The sequence below is a fragment of the Ornithodoros turicata genome, chromosome 2 (assembly GCF_037126465.1).
Source record: "Ornithodoros turicata isolate Travis chromosome 2, ASM3712646v1, whole genome shotgun sequence".
NCBI lineage: Eukaryota > Metazoa > Arthropoda > Arachnida > Ixodida > Argasidae > Ornithodoros > Ornithodoros turicata.
Genome location: NC_088202.1, coordinates 25,971,977 through 25,988,765, shown reverse-complemented (window position 1 = coordinate 25,988,765; position 16,789 = coordinate 25,971,977). Strand labels below are relative to the sequence as shown.

The 16,789-nt window shown below is 44.9% G+C and overlaps 1 protein-coding gene across 1 annotated transcript; it reads right to left on the bottom strand.

Annotated features, from left to right (window-relative positions):
- Nucleotides 1–10,755: 10,755 nt before the first annotated feature.
- LOC135384423 (uncharacterized) lies at nt 10,756–13,027 on the bottom strand. Its single transcript, XM_064613625.1, has 2 exons — nt 12,503–13,027; nt 10,756–12,453 (listed from the first exon to the last, which is right to left on the bottom strand). The coding sequence occupies exons 1-2, from the start codon at nt 13,025–13,027 to the stop codon at nt 10,756–10,758; spliced, it is 2,223 nt and encodes a 740-aa protein (XP_064469695.1).
- Nucleotides 13,028–16,789: the final 3,762 nt, after the last annotated feature.

The window sequence follows — 16,789 nt, the reverse complement described above, 5'->3', positions numbered from 1 at the left end:
GATGAAGGTGGCCGATAACAGATACCAAGAATGACTCTGCGATAACCACACACCACTTTTGTCCAGATAATTTCAAGTTCACAGGCTACATCAACAATGCAGGATTCAAGTTCACTTGTTATGGCAATAAGCACACCCCCTCCAACCCTACATCCTCTGTCCGCACGGTACACTTTATATGTTCTAGCGCCTGGAAACAGTTCGTTGTGCGGAAAACTTTTGCGGACAACCATGTTTCGGTCAGCAATACAATATCTGCGTCACAGGTATCAATGATATGGCTTAACTCGTCGCGTTTCTTTAGCAGACTGCGTATATTAGTAAAAAGAACAGAAATTGCACGGTTACCCTGAAATCCACATCCCCTGGTTGTTTGCTACACAACCGAGGTGCCGACTGAGGGCGCTCCTGAAGCAGCGTTTGCAGCCTTCGTGGTCTCTTTCTGTTCTTCATTAATGTTTGTACGTTCAGTGGAAGGGTCCTTCACTCTCTTTGCATTAAAGCTGTCCAGTTGCCTCACACTCTCCCGTACAGTATCGTAAAAGAAGCATTTGTCACCCACGTGAAGCTTGTTGTAGTATAGTCGGAACGGAACCCCGAGCAATCGTCCGTATTCAACAAGCCTCTTCCTAGCCGTGCGTGTTGACACTGAGAAGTCCTCGGTTATAGATACACTGTTTGAACCCAAGCGCGGTTTCAGTTTTTCTCTTTTATTTTGAACGAAGAGAATTTTACAATAACTGGTCTCGCTTTGCTTTCAGAGAATCTCCCTATTCTGTGCGCGCGAGCGATAGCCATGCTTTCTAACTCAAAATTAAGCGAAACACGGAGGAAATTGATTACAGCTGTTTCAGAACCCTCCCAGGGCTCCTGAGGATTATCGGGCAGACCATGGAAGACCAGGTTATCGCGCCGAGATCGGTCCTCATAATCGTTCAGCCGCGCATGGAGCTGTACATTTTCACTTTTAAGATTCTCGCTGAGTGTTCTCAACTCGTGCAGCTCACTGCGTACTGCTTCAATGGCAGATGTTCGCTGCTCAACAGAGACGAGGCGCGTGCTAACGTCTGATAACTTCCTCTCGATTGATTCTTGGTTGTGCTTAATCAGGTTGACTGACTCAATGAGAGCCCGTTGGCCCTCATCGAGCAATGTTGTACGCTGGTTAACCTCGTGTAATAACTGGAGTACCTGATGCATTTGGTTTTTCGGCCCTGGGTTACTTTCGACATCTCCACACAAGATTAGGAGCTTCGACACGAATATGCAGGCACAGAAGATATCCTTACACACTTGTGGGCTCGGCACTAACAGCAAAAAACGGTTATCACTAGTGATAGTGGAAGGGTAACTAACCTGGATGACAAGAATAGCATGCTTAGTGATCATTGCACTTCGGTGTTCGCCGAGTCCACTGAAGAAGATTGAAGACGAACCTCGCAGCGGAAGGCTCAAGGGCAAGGGATGATGAACATGTTGCCAGAATCCCTTCTTTTTCTTCTTCTTTCTCTCTCTCTTTCTCTTTTTTTTTTGCGTTCCGAGCGTTGCTTGACAGTCACAATCATCATCGGGCAACACTTGTATATGGCTCACACCACCGTTGATGACGTTTTGACCAATGAATTGGGGATGAGGAAGTCTCCGCTAAAGGGGTTAAAACACCCTTGTCACACTGCATTTTCAATTTAGGAGTTTCTGGCAACTAAAAACAACACTGTGACTCCTCAGCCCCGTCATTCCCCCCGACTTGAGTCCTTGTGACTTTTTCCTCTTTCCAGATTAAAAAATCACCTCAAAGCACGTCATTTTAGGACACTAAAAAGAATAAAACGGCCGTAACCGACTAGCTGAAGGCAATCGGCGGTATCGCAATGAGGTAAACCGGGCCTTAGAGCAAGCAAAGTCAATCTGTTATCATAGGCAGTTTGATAACGCTAGAGGAAACTCGAGTAAGACATGGAAGGTCCTAAACAATGTTCTACGTCCTAACATACCAAGGCTCAGTGGCATAACTATAAATGGCGTGCAGGTTTTCATGGTGAACAGCTGTGTAACATTTTTAATGATTACCTCGTCAATATTGGGAAACTCTTGTTCAGCTAGCGCCGACGCCTCTAGATACATATCCAGTTCAATTGCTGATTTTTTTTTTCTTTTTCCAACCACAGAAGGTGAGGTGTATGCATCGTTCATGAAGCTGAAAAACAGCGGCGCACGTGATTATCAGGATTTCCAGATGAAACCAATTAAACACGTAATCGATTTATTAACACCTTTTCTACCGCATAACTTCAATCTTTCCTTCATTACCGGAACGTTTTCGCCTAAAATGAAAATAGCAAAGGTTATCCTGCTAAGCAACGGCGGAGACCCCAATTTCCTAACTAACTATAGACCGATATCTCTGCTTCCAATTTTTTCCCAAAGGGTTAGAACATATCGCTGACAAGAGACGTTTTTTACGAAGCATCGTGTTATTACCGACTCTCAGTTTGGCTTCCGTAAGTCACGCTTCACAGAATCCGCAGTTTTGTTTCACACGGAAGAGATTATTCGTAACATGGAAAAAAAAATATTCACGATGGCCATTTACATTGATTTCACCAAGCCGTTTGACCTCCATGACCATGATGTACTGCGAAGTAAGCTGCAGAAATATGGCATTCGCGGAAGTGCCCTTCTGTTTTTCACTTCATATCTACATTCGCGATCCCAGTTTGTCAATAGTAAACTTATTAAGTAAAATAGTAAACTCTTCCAGTAAACTTGACCTAGCGACGGGCGTCCCACAGGGGAGTATCTTCGGCCCTTTGCTGTTTAGTGTTGATATGAATGATATTGTGAATGTTTCTCTTTATGCAAAGTTTTTCATTTATGCAGACGATTCCACTTTATTTATAGCTGGGGCAGACCTAAAACCCTTTATAAAAAAAAAACAAATTTCGTTCTCTTACCAATATATTCTTGGGCCCGCGTTGCTGGACCATTAATGCCAACAAGACTCAAGCTGTACTTTATAAAAAAAATAGAGCTGTAACTCACCCAATTGATATATTTTTAGGAACAAAAAAAATTGAAATCATGAAATCAGCAAAGGTTCTGGGGGTACACTTCTCTGATAATTTATCTTGGAATATTCATGTATCATATATTAAAACAAAGATCTGTAAGCCAATTGGGCTTATGCACCGGCTGTGTGACGTTCTACCACGTAGTGCTAAGATCCTAATTTATAACTCTCTTGTATTTTCCGTGTTACGTTACTGCCTGTTGGTATGGGGCACCGAGAGCGTACCCAGCTTACATGTTTTAGAAAAGTGGTCGTTCGAACCATTGCCAATGTCCCATACAAGAGCCACACACAGCACTTGTTCGTAACCTTGAATAATATAAAACTAACTCACCTCTATTATTATTTCTTATTAAAAACCTATCTTTTAGCGATAAAGGAAAAAAAAAACAGACTCATGTTGTCACTATTCACGTTAGAGCACGTTGCAGAACGTTCACGCCATAGTCAGACACTTAGGTTACCCAAATGTTGAACCAACTATGGTCAACAATCGGTGTCCTATGTCCTCTCTCGTATTCTAAGTCGCTGTCATTCATTACAGATCAATACTAATGATATGTCACTATCATCCTTAAGACGCTTGTTCACTATTTAAAGCTTTTCATGCGTTCCCCGTACGTTACTGCTTTAAATTTTTATTTTTAGTCTTCGTGTAAATCCGCGTTACCACTGTTCTGTTCGTATGGAGTTTGATATTTGTTGATGTGGTGACTGGTATGATTCTGTTGATATGGAGATTGATGTTTGTTCATGTATACGTTTCTTCATTGTCTGCTTGTCGACATGCTGTAGTAGGGTGGCGCCCTGGTCAAGCACCTTGTGCTGCTTTTTGGCTCCCCCACAGTTATGTCTGCTTGTCTGTATCATTTAGGCAAATAAATAGAAATGCAAATACAAATTTCAGTATCCGAGATCCAGCACCGCTATGAAGAGTGGGAAAATCCTCTGCATCGCTGTGTGGCTTCCCAATGTAGTTACTTTGAGGAGGACGATGTGGAATTGTAATTGTAGTGTACGAAAATATTATATAAGATCCGTCTTTACTTTATTAACAACCCTCGTACGTGTATGGCTGTGTCTTCGAGGGCCAGCTCACGCAGGATATCTTCATAGTACCCGAGCCCTTTGGGATGCCGCGGCGAACGCCTGCACTCTCTTTTCGATCTTGTCGTCTTTCGGTCTCATCCAGCGCAAAAAGCAGGAGGAGCGCAGATAATGCATCACTTTTCTACTTCAGTTATTACGTGTCGTAGAATGAACAGAGGTCAAATGAAGGAGTGGCTAGTGCAGCCTGATCGCGCGATGTCGCTTGTATGCGCAGTGTGACTGGAATGGGCGTCTGCGTATTGTCGGGGTCGCGGAGATCTTAATCGGCACTTCGGCAGTTAGGCCTTGTGTCGGTCATTGTTTTTTCGTGCATCGGGGTCGCTATATAGTGTGGACTCCTAGCTGACTCCGACGAAACAGGCCCCAATGTCACTGTTGGCCGACAAATCGGTGGTTTGACGTCGTAGTGCGACACGGCCATTCTAAGCCGTACTATACGAACGAAAGATAGCAGCACGCACATGCTCCTGGGAAGCTCCTGTTTTCGATTGTTGCAAGACTCCGCTTGCGGATGTATACTCAATGTCTGCTGACTTCGGTTTACGATACTTCTAGTTTCGCCGTAAAAATGCATCGTAAAAAATAATCTAAACCCAGCAACAGAGTACCGCTACCCGCTACTGTACTCAGAAGTAGCACAATACTAGCGCAGCTACACATTTAAAAGAGTAGCGGAACACCGCTACCGCAAATATACTCTCCCGCAACTTTTCCGCTACTGAACCGTTGTCGTAAAGCATCTGGTTGTCCAGTGAATCTATAGAAAGAGTGTAGTACTTGCGTTCCCTCAAATGGCCAGCAAGACCATAAAAATAATGTCTTTCAAACCTTCATGTTGTGCCTAAACGTGAGATTACCCGTATTTGAGGCATGATTTAATGGGCATGGCGCTCTGGTGCATGAAATGCAAACATATAATAACCTTTCGAACACGTAGGTAGACACAGAAAATAAAATAATGGAGACGAGGACCGTGCCGGTGCAGCCTGCTGCAATGAAACTACGTTGCAGTGGTTAATAACGGATTAATTGCGCCCGCATTCAGCACACATTTATTTGAAGTCTGAAGATTATATTTAATTTAAAATGTTAATAGAGGATGTGCACACCACATCCAATGCTTTCACCAATTACGCTTGCTGTAATCATACGTCGTTATTCAAATTTCGAGAAAATTTTAACTCAAGGTCCACAACTAAATACCCGGTGTTATTCGCAAACCATGAAATTCCTACTGTGCACAGCATGGACAAGTTGAAGTAGGCAACGCCGAAACTATAATTATGGAAACCTTGTTTATGTAACGTAGCACGATTATCAAGTATTTTAGTCTGTATCACAGATTAGTGACAATATTCCTTTTTTTTTCTGTTGGTTGCGCTGCGCGCTTTGGTTCGTGTAATTTTGCCCTGTTTTGCCAGTCCCGCGTAAGGCCAGCGTCCCATAGCTTTATGCGATCAGCAGCAACACGGAATCATGGCAGCAGAGCAGCTTTCTGCTGCCGTGGATCTACTGCTAGAGGCGTCCCATAGCTTCGTTTTGAATTAGCGGCAGCAGCGGTGTCGCTTCGTTACCAGTATTCGATATTTTGATTTACCGTGACTGTCAAATGCGTACGTTGTTGTTAGTGAAATAAAGCTGTGTAACGAAAACAAAGGCCCAATCTGCTAGTCATCACCAGTTTCTGCCTCTTTTCACAAGGAACGAGTTCATTGACTCTCTCTATCGAACCATTTTCGAGGGTTCTCTGGGGTCTCTCAGCAGCTCTGCTGCTGCTGCTCAAATCGAGACTATGGGACCCCACATTAACTGTTTTCCATCGAAGTGCAATATGAAAAGATCAAAATATTGGTCGTATGAGCTTGACAATTCGTTCGTACGGTCGTATGACAATTCGTTTTAACATGAACGAATAGCAACAATCAGAATTTATCATGATGATATTACTGTTAGAGAGTGAGATCTTCGCTCAACACGGCATACTTATATAGTTCTCCTCCGCCCTTTCTGCCCCCCATTTTTCTGATGAAGGGCGTCCGCTCGAAACGTCAAGTATAGTTCCCGCTTTTTTCCCCTTTTTAAGTACACCAGTCCCGGTTTTTACTCCCATACTTATCATTACTTGAAAAGTGAAGGTGTCTCTGGCCCCCTCTCTCTTACAAAATTGGTTGGTCCCTGGCCGCATCCAGCTCACCAACGTTCTGCCCTCAAAGCTCCCTTCACCTATCCTTACTGTGAAGAGACTCATTATTTCATTCCCCGCATCACCACCAGTAATGGGGTAGAGTATCGCCCCTGGGGATGAGACTCCCTATTCATCATCTCGCAATAAAGTTGTTGTTGTTGATGTGAAGACCAAAAGAAATCATGACAGTACCGAATAGATAGTTTCTATCTATTCGGTACTATAGCCGCAGTGTTATAGTCCCTTGCGTCACACTACGAAAAACGTTGCGTTAACAATGCACCATATATGCGTAGAAAAAACAATAACCGTGTTCGATGTACGGTACAATAAACTGGAAACTGCGTACAGCACCTGTTGTATCGCAAAAGTTTTTCTTCCCATCCTTTTTTTTTTATGTGGCGCACACTTTGTTGATTTCAGTTTTTACTTTGTTTCATTCCGAAACCTAAAGCGGGACCCGCATACGACGTTTTACTGGACGGATAAGCGTCCAGCTCCACAGTGTGACGTCAGCTCAACGAACAACCGCTGAGTCCACCCGCATACGATGATTTCTTGACGTTTCCGATGGCGGCGTTGGCGATGCTCGGCGGCTTGGCCTTCGGAACCCCTTGCTTCGTTTTTGGTCACGAAAGTTAACTAGAAGAATGTATGCGAGGGAGAGCCAAGAGAAAGCTAAGAGAAAATGGAAAACAAAATACTGCATACATATAATTTTTACGCTATCTTCCTTGCGGACGAAGGAAACACGGCAAGAACCAGACGACAGAAACGTAGAACCAGCAATGACTACTTTATTTAACATCGTGGGGTCAGGTTTAGGGGAGGAGATTGTAAAAAGAATATACAGGGGCTGGTTACAAAAGCTTTTACTTGTGTAACAGCTCAACAAGCATCCGCAAACAGTGGTATAGTGAATATGTGGCTCTTTCGGGGTACAAGGAGCGTATAACGCCTGAGGCTCCCGTCCAGATGTGCTGGCCGACTGGATGTTTCCTCCTGCACCCCAAGCACGGGGAGCCAAAGAACGGATGGGAAGCTTCAGTTGCTCTTTGAGTAATTAAACACGTATTCTCCGAGTGACACTCACGTCTGTTGTCTGCTGCGGAAACAACCATCGCGACAATTTGTCTTGCAAGTGGGACGACTTGCCTTTTTTCCTTGCACAGAAGGAATGTTCCTACCTCCCAAATTAGAGATCATACGCTAGCTCCCATGTTTGTTTCGCTTTGTACACACGAAATGGTAAATGAAACGCCCGGTGCACACAGCCGTACGCCATGACAGCTAGCAGCTAACTGTCCCGCAGTGCCGGCGGCAGCTTCCGACAAGTCACCCAATTGGTCAGGATGGACGCACCACTTCCGGCGTCAACCGTCGAGATCTGCTTACCACAGACGTCGCCGAAACAGGTCCGCGCCTATTGTTTTCGGAGCCCAGCGGAAAACCGTCGAGCCGTCGACGCTTTTCCGTCGAGAAAACGTCGTTTGAGGGTCGCCCTTTATGGCACACAGTCATATAGGAAAACCTACAGTTATGCATCTTTCAAGGGAGTCTTCGCAACCAAATGGACTTCAGGCTTGCGGTATTCCCAGTATCATTTACACGGGCTGAACACAGTTGTGAAATATCTCACTTGAATACGAAGGTGTAATAATAAAAACGACATCTGGAATTTAGAAAAGCCTGGCTCCCACCGAGCGTTGATGGAAGTCGACTTCTACTCGATGCGTCTTCTTCCTTTCTCTGGTTGGCCAACGTCACCGTGCATCAGTCATACCATTCCTGTGCTCTTTCCTGACTCTCAAGAAAGCAGGTGACAGCTGTTTTTTTCAATCTGTGTCTGAGAAACCTGATCCCGAACCTTCCGTTTATTGTTTCGTTTCGGGAGTGTACCACAGGGGCTACGACCGGCGTCGTATACTACTTGTCCGCTCCATGCAGAGTGACGTAACGCGTTGGCCTTCGTAGAGGAAAGTTTCTGCGACTCCTCTCCACGTTCCTGTTTAGGTTTGATTGTTCGCTTAATTCGTCCTATGAGATGAATAATAATTAATAATTCGTCACATGAGAAACAAACAAAGTTGATGGGAGGTATACTGCGGACGTTATGCACCAAGTACGATGTGCAACGATTTTTTCACCGATCGTTTCGATGTATCCTTTTAAAGCCAAGGGGGTGCTCGAACAACGAGCGCTATCTCAAACGCACGCCTCCGTAATGGACTGAGCCGGAGCACCCGCAGTCTCCATAGGAAGAGTCCGCATCATGGCGCCACAGTCGTTGCAAAATGGCGGCGCTGTGGACACGACGAAAATTCTGGTCTATGGAATATTTTTAAAGAATCGCACTATTCCTCATTTAATCCGACGGGAGTTAACTTTTGAGCCCAAGTAGCACACCATCAAGACACAATATTCGTCCGATATTGGATCAATTTACCAATATTGGACCAATATTGGGCAAAGATGTACTGCTTGGGAGGGTAAGAGAAACGCAGAGGGATTTTTTAAAATTCCGTGTTAGCGCCGCAAAGAAACTGTGGCTATGAGCGGCGTACAGCCGTGGACAGATGGAAGAGGACAGCAGGAAGGAGTTGGGGGACCGACTTCAGGGGGAACTGTCCCCACATTCGTCTGGAAAGTCTTCGGAAAACCCATGGAAAACCTGAGACAGCACAGCCGGTGCCAGGATTCGAACCCGTGTCACTTCCCAGTCTCGGCGTGAAAACGATCGTCCTAACCACTACGCCACGGGAGCTGGTCAGAAGGATCACCACTTAAGTAAATACATGGGATATGATGGTGATAATTCCTCACTTTACACAGCGAGTCAACCATGATCTGGTGGGAGCGCTTACTTCGCCCTGTACAACGTTTTCAATTTCATGGAAAGTAGCGATAGCGAAGAATGTGTCTGCCGCTATCGAAATTTTTAGCGAAAATGCTTTTTCCGCTATAGCGGTGTCGCCACTACGCTACTGAAAAAAGTTGCGAATATGGTGGCGCTGCTACTAATACCGCTGCTATGTACAACACTGCATTTCAACCATTGCATTTGAAGTTGTTATCCGTTGTATTTGAGGTTACACAAGTGCTCACAAGAATGTTCCATACAACACCATTCGACTCCCGAACCCAACTTGCTGAGAACACTAAACGACACAATGCTAACGAATTGCTCATGTTAGCCATATCTGCTCTGGTGTGTATATTCAGCAACACGTGTCCTACGCTAAGGTCCGCATTAAAACACCGTGACTGTATGACTACACTGTTAATTTCTGAACACCCTTTCTGGTGTAATATGGGTGTAATAAGGGTGTAACTGTTGTTATACTCCACTGTATTACACCATCTGTGGGCACTTTTTTTTTCATCTGGGGTGTAAAGTGGGTGTAATTGCGAAGAAAACTCCCCTTCACATTATATTTAGAACCATATGGTGTAGAAATGGTGTTTTCAGCATACGCCAAATACACTGCACCTGACAGTTAACGCCACCCGTTTCCACGATTCTGCAAAAATGCGCGGAATTCGCTATGTGCCGTGAAACTACAAGCGTGTTACAGCATTCCGCGGAATTGCGCAACTTTAGGGAAGGTTGACAAGAAATGGACCAACCTACATCGCAATGGGCCGTTTCCACTCATGCGCGAGTAACTATGATACTTTCCAATAGTTGAAAATTAGACTGGATATTTCTAAGGTGATCAGATTTTTTAAACAAAGCCTTCAATTACGTACGTGACCCACCCGTTTCTAAAGCGGGCTTCACCCTGCACACGTAAGCATTGCGGGAAGCCCACTTCACAGAACCGTTTGCAGCCGGTCAAGTCATATTTTCCAGGCTTTACTTTTTTTGTTTTTAATTTCGGTGAATGCAGTCATGCAGCATGGACTTAAACGTCTCGATCCGTGCATTACGTGGACCAGTTCTCTGAGAAGAGTTAATTTACCCTCATTCTTCACGAAGTGAAGGGGAACATATACCCTTCGTGCATATGTTTTCTCTGTGCAGACCAGCTGATATGGACAAGCATGGAAAGCATGCAAGCATTACTGTCAAACCATAAAGAATGTTTGAACAAGTACCTGTCCTTGCTTTTGCTGAACTGAGGAATTGAAAGAAAAAAAAACTGAATTCAGAAATTAAGGATTGCTGCAGTCAGAAACGGGTGGCCCTATAATGATAGTCGCCCCTTGCATTGTCCTAGTTATCTGATCGACATGACATGTGACTTCAATAAGTATCTATTTAGTGGTTAGAGATCATGCAATGCTTATTTACAAAACCATACTTCAGATATGTACACAAAGAACGCACAGATACACAAACGAAATGCAAAAGTAGGATCTAAAGGGGAGGAGGACGATGACACAACCATCATATAAGTGCCTGCCGTGGATTTATGACAAACATGTCTCCTTTCCTGTGCACTTTGAGCAAGTCCGATACATGCTCAAAATAAATGTCTGTTATGAAAGTCTCCTCCCTACGTTCGACAACATAAACATGCAAATGGTCGTTGAACTCCATCGTTGCAAGTTTCCTAACAAGCAGGAGGATGCGTCGGTTGACAGAATATATTCCGCAAACCTCCAAAAACTCTGGTAATTCACCATCAGCCCCTTGTGACGTGAGCACACAGCCCGTGACATAAGCCTTGCCACTGAACTCCACGCTCTTCATGGAAACAACCTGACGTTGCTCGATGCCATGGCTTGCTAGATACAGTTGGATAGCCTCAGGTGCTTGCTCCGTAGGGGTTGTCCTGCAGCCCTTGCTGGATACACTATCCTGGGAGTCTGGTTGCGTCCACATGTACATTTGGTAGAGCTGATGCCTTTGTGCCATTGAGAAAGCAATGTTCTTAAAATTCTTTAGCTTTCTCGCCATGTCCTTAAAGTATTGATGTTTTCCCTCAAACCTCATGGACCACAGTTGGATGAGTGGTCCATACTTATAGATGTAGGTGGGGTAGTGGAGTATGTAATGCATTTTGCATGGGACTCTCACAGCTGGAAACAGTGTCTGGAATTCTTGCCGGAAAAACTCGATGCGGCGATGGAGATAAGGAACGTGGTCAAGTGGCAAGTCTCTGCACATGATCAGGTCAACGACTTCTCGGAACATAGTGTAGAGCCTCCAGAACCTGTTCTCTTGCGGAATGAACTCTCCAACATAAAGAGCAATGTTCCTGAATAAGCAGAACTTCTGAGAGGCACTCCCTTTCAGCGAGCCCTTGCCTGTCAGAACAGTCGGATGTATACTCTCGGGCTTATTTTTCACATCACATGGGTCGTATCCAAATTTTTCAATGGAAGCATTCAAGGTTTCCAAGGAGAAATATTTGTCAGAAACAAGCTTGGAAAGTACGTGCTTCAGGAGGAATGGCAAGATGCCTTCGTGAACATCATGCATCACGTCGGGCGGCAGGTGCTCTGTGGGGTCAAACCCGTGAAGTGGTAATGCACAGGGCATTTTCACTCCATATAATGAAAGTGCAGGCAACCCGCTTTCCAACATGTCGAGGTGGTATGCATGGCTTTCAGGAGACCGCATGTGAAAATGCTGCTCCTTGTGCTTGGCAGACAGTTCATAGTGCAAAGCCATGCAGAAGCGGCACACGCGACCGTGGCTGAAGCTTGTTGCAAATCCCCCCACACGGTGGCTGGATAAGTTGTCGCCTGAGAGACACAGCACTGACCCAGTGTACCGTATAGAATTCACGACTATGCCTTCTGTTTCTAGCTCTGTGACATCCTTCACAAGGGGCTCCAGAATACGGTCCAGTCCATAGCGTTCCGCAAGCTTGTCCCGAGCAACCACAGCTAGATGGATATGTTGCAGAAGGAATCTGTACTCAGCAGGCACATTTAGAAGTGAATAGTATATGACTACCAACTTCTGTTTTCCTCTTTTGGCACCCAAGGGATCACAGACTTCAAATTCATCACAGTAGAGCTGGATACAGAGCCTGTTGGTATCGCCTTGAAAATATTTGTGCCCTTTGAAGGCGGAGCCATCAAACACGCTTTTGAGGTGGCCTTCGCTGCTCTGTTGTACACTTACGTGTGGAACCTGTGGAGACTGCAGATACATCTTGAGAACTTTCAGTATGCTGACATACTGGAACGTATCTGGCTTTCCCTTTGAGTTGTTTCCCAGGTGCATCGTTGCTGGTTGTACATAAAGGCAGTGTGCTCTTCCAGTAGTCTTCCCGACCACCTTTTGTTTGTAGAATAGGCAGCTCCTTAATGATCTCAGTAAGTGGCTGTGCATCAGGTGTATCTGCAGATTGCTGAACTAAGTCCTGGATGTAATGTATGACATCATTTGCAACTTCATTCAAGCTGGACTCTGGTAGCCTCATTTGCTCCTTCCACTTCAGAAGCAAGAGTGCAAGGCGCTTCGTAGAATCTGCTGTACATACGGAACTGGATGCATCTTGTTCTTCATTACTGATGTCATCAGCTTCATTACTGCCATCATCGTCCTGAGACACCGTACTTTCGGCCCCCGTGGGTTCCCCAATTTCCTCACTGCCTTCATTCTGGGTGGCTTGAGAGGTGGCTCGTGAGTCGTGACTTCCAAGGAGGCCACTGTGCTTGCTTGTCACATGCCTGCGGTATGTGAAGTAGGATCTGTACGTCATCATACATCCTTCCAAGCCGCAGGTCCAGTTTTTCTCATGGCCATGAGCTGAGTGCATGTGGCGGAAGAGGGCTCTGAGGGTGAATCCCTTCCACTGGCAGCGCGTGCAGGAGGTGTACCGAAGGTTTGGCATCTGGAGAGCAGTTTGTAACAGTATGAGTCAATGACACTTCCACTCAGCAAGGGTTACTTTTTGTGTGTATTCTGGTTTAATTATGCACCATGCATGCCTCAATCACTTTAACGGAGTGGCAAGGTGGCAGCGGCTTATGTGTGTCCCGCCCCCCCCCCCCGTCCCCCATTGTGTCCTCCGGGATCGGAAGAACTTTCGACTGTAATCACTTTCACTCTTTCTCACATTTGTAAATTGCCCTTCCCTTGTAATGACAAACATGAAAGCGAAAATGTAGACACGTTAAGGTTCTGTTGTTACATAATTTAATCTTATGACACAGTCACAGAAAATTAAGGTTCTCCTTTGTTTATTCTTACGTCATTGCTAGCATTACAGCAACGGTAATGGGAACAGCCAGTTGCAGTTACAACAACAGCGACAGTCCGCACTGAGTTATCAACCAACAACGTTACAACAACATCGACATTTCCATTGTTTGTGGTCGTTCATAGCCTAATTATACACTAAAAAGATGCCGAAACAAAGTGAGAGAATTTAACTTACCCTCACGTAGATGTAATATATCGGCACACTAACCTAACTAACTCTCACGTGAGTGAAGTGTGTCAAGAGTGTGAATATGTCAACACCATGCTCCCTAACCTAACCTGACTTAACCTAGCTTAACCTGGACAAACCAACTTATCATAATCGACCTAACCTAACGTAACCTAGCCCCATGAAAACACCGGGCCGATTTCTTCGGACGATTTTCCCATCACACCCAAAGGAATCCAAAGTCACACACAGCCAATGCACCTATCTAATCACGACCTACCAGGCTCATTGTAAAAAAGAAGAAAAAGAAAACCCACTGCCGGGATTTGAACTTCGTAACTACCGCAGCTGGAAATGGCGTCCTATGCACTAGACCAACACGACATTGTCTTTTTTCCTTCCCCGTAACTGAGTAATGATGTTTGGTATGCACAAGCGGTGATCGATGACAGCACAAGATGAAATGACAGTGAGATATGGCATGGTGCATGATATGCACAGGGGATGGACAAAATTTTCACACACGGTTCACATCCCAACAGGTGGTCGGTGGTATCAATAGTGGTGACCAACACGACATGGTAAAACGGGCACTAAGTTGACGCCACAAGGCTCGCGTGGTTGTAACTTTAACAGCGAGTTCATCTAAATTCCTTGCTGCTGATCTGCTTGCGCATAGCTGTTTGGAGGAAGACACTCACGGTGCTGCACGGCAGGATCTCCTTCAACAGCTAGAGGATATCGTTCCGACAAGATTGGCACAAGACAAAAATACAGTTGAAATAGGAAAGCGTCTGACAGACGGACACAAGACACTCGCAACCATGCTCGCAATCGCCCGCCGAATCTCGCAGCCGCCAGAAGCGGAAATGGTACGATGTCTGTACGATGTCAAGTTTTACATTTCATGCGCGAAATGTTTACAATTCGTTAAATGTGGTGTTGTTTATTTCTCTTCTTTTGTATGTGTATTTCTTTCATAACAAGAAACAATAAACATTATGCAAATGTGACAAAAAAAAAAAAGCGTCACCGATACGAAGAGCGGCTCCTATCCACTCACGAATCCAATCAGAATCCGATCCATCCGTGCTGTTGGCGGCATTTGTAACCGCTGGAACGCTTCAAGTTCTGAAACTTTGTGTCCATGTGCGCGTGTTATAGTGACAGTTTTGGCGATCTACAGGGGTGCTGACATTCGATAACTTCCCGTTTTGCTGCCACCTTCGACTTTCCGCGCACGATGTCTGCGGTGGTCTGGCAAGTCGAAATTGACGGGACAGATCTAAAGCGAAAGTTTCAGTTCGACTCCAGGACAACCCTCGGCAATCTGAAAGGTGCAATACAAGGATGTATCCTACTGGGCAGCAGCGTACAGTGCGACAGCGTACTGTTCAAGGTATTGCTATTTTCCCTATTACTTTCATTGCAGCAATCTTACGCTACAGCGACTTGCGTTGAGACGGTAACATGCGCCGTATTTCTTTGGCACGATGTGTGAAATGCTATCTTGCTACGTAACGTACGTTTTCGCTTTGTTAAGCGCGTTTGTCTGTTTACATAGTATGTTCCCAGTGTTGTTTGGTTCCGCAGTTCTTGTAAGTTATTTTTCTTTAGCAATGGTAAGCGTCTGTTGCAATTTTGGTTTCCGTAGTGGTTTCGAGACGCAGTTTGGGGGTTGCGAAGACGCCACGGGTAAAAACGGAGAGCCGGAAGCTGGAAACGGTAAGGCAGCTTACCGAAGTTTGGGACCAAGTACTCGCGAGACCATATTGGTGGTGTGGCATCATACTTCATGAATTCTGCAGGATAACACCTTTAGCCGCAAGTAATAGCAGAATGCGTACTTGCCGCTTGTAGATGTTTGACAAAGGCTTCAACCGTTTTGTCACCCTTGTGGACAACGATGTCATCCCTCACTTGGCTACAATACGGGTGACGAAAAGAGATGGTGTGAGCACTGACGAAGGAGAGAAGGCGCCCCTGTTAGACTGCATGAATTTGCCCACTCTAACGTCCTCATCAGTCGACTCAGTTCCAACATGGGTAGAGTCAACATAAGCCTCTGACTTAGGGGAACCCACAGCTGGAACCAGTTGTGTTGTGGCACAGAACATGTAAGAAATTACAGGACTGTCCTTGTGTGACTGACACTGCTTCCCTGCCATAATCATATGACTGGAAAGCATGCTGTTACTGATCTCTCTGAGGGTAATGATGTGCACATTTACCTGAAACCTTATGAGGAGGATGTATGTGTACAGTCGCGATGATAGCATGGTGCTGGCTGTGGGAGCCATAAATGACGACGTTGCATTGTCCTATAAGATATCCCGCCATTAACCTCAGTGGTAATCGCATTGCCAACCTACATATTTTTTGCCATTCCTTCAGTATGACCTGATTTTATGGATAATGTCAGTGCCTGGTGTTAAACATTTCCGGTCGCTAACAGCACAGAGTGCTTTTGTTTAAAGGGTAAAGGGCGCTCCACAAGAAAAATGAGCCTTACTTTTCTTTTATCATACTCTTTGTGAAGCGCTCGGTGTTGTTTAAACAAAGATAGCCTGTATATTACATACATGGTGCTTCAGTTAGATTCCTGCAAACAGGTGATGCCAATCAAATATATATATATATATATATATATATATATTACAAGTATATGTCCGATACTACATACAAGTTGCGTGCGACGTGAATGACTTGAAGGTGCTCATTATTTAAATAAGAATTCATATAAGTTTTGTGAAAAATATAGCTTCTTAAACAGGGCGCTGTCATTATAAAAATGGGTGCTACCCCTATTCGTACCTTCACTGGACACCTTTTTTTTAAAAAAAAAAAACTACTGCCAAACCAGGTCATTTGCTGCAGTAATTTATCGGTTTTGGTTTACATATTTTTTGTCGCGGTGAAGCACAAAAACTCTTTCACTCCCTTTTTCAAAAATGAGTTATGTGTTCTGGAGCTTGCTTTGCAACAGGGGCGGTAAAAAAAGAATAGCAGCCCCAGGCAGGCTTCACACTCATTCGCCAGGCATGCCAGTACACTGAATGGTATACATCCGCTTTGACTGATCGCGAGATG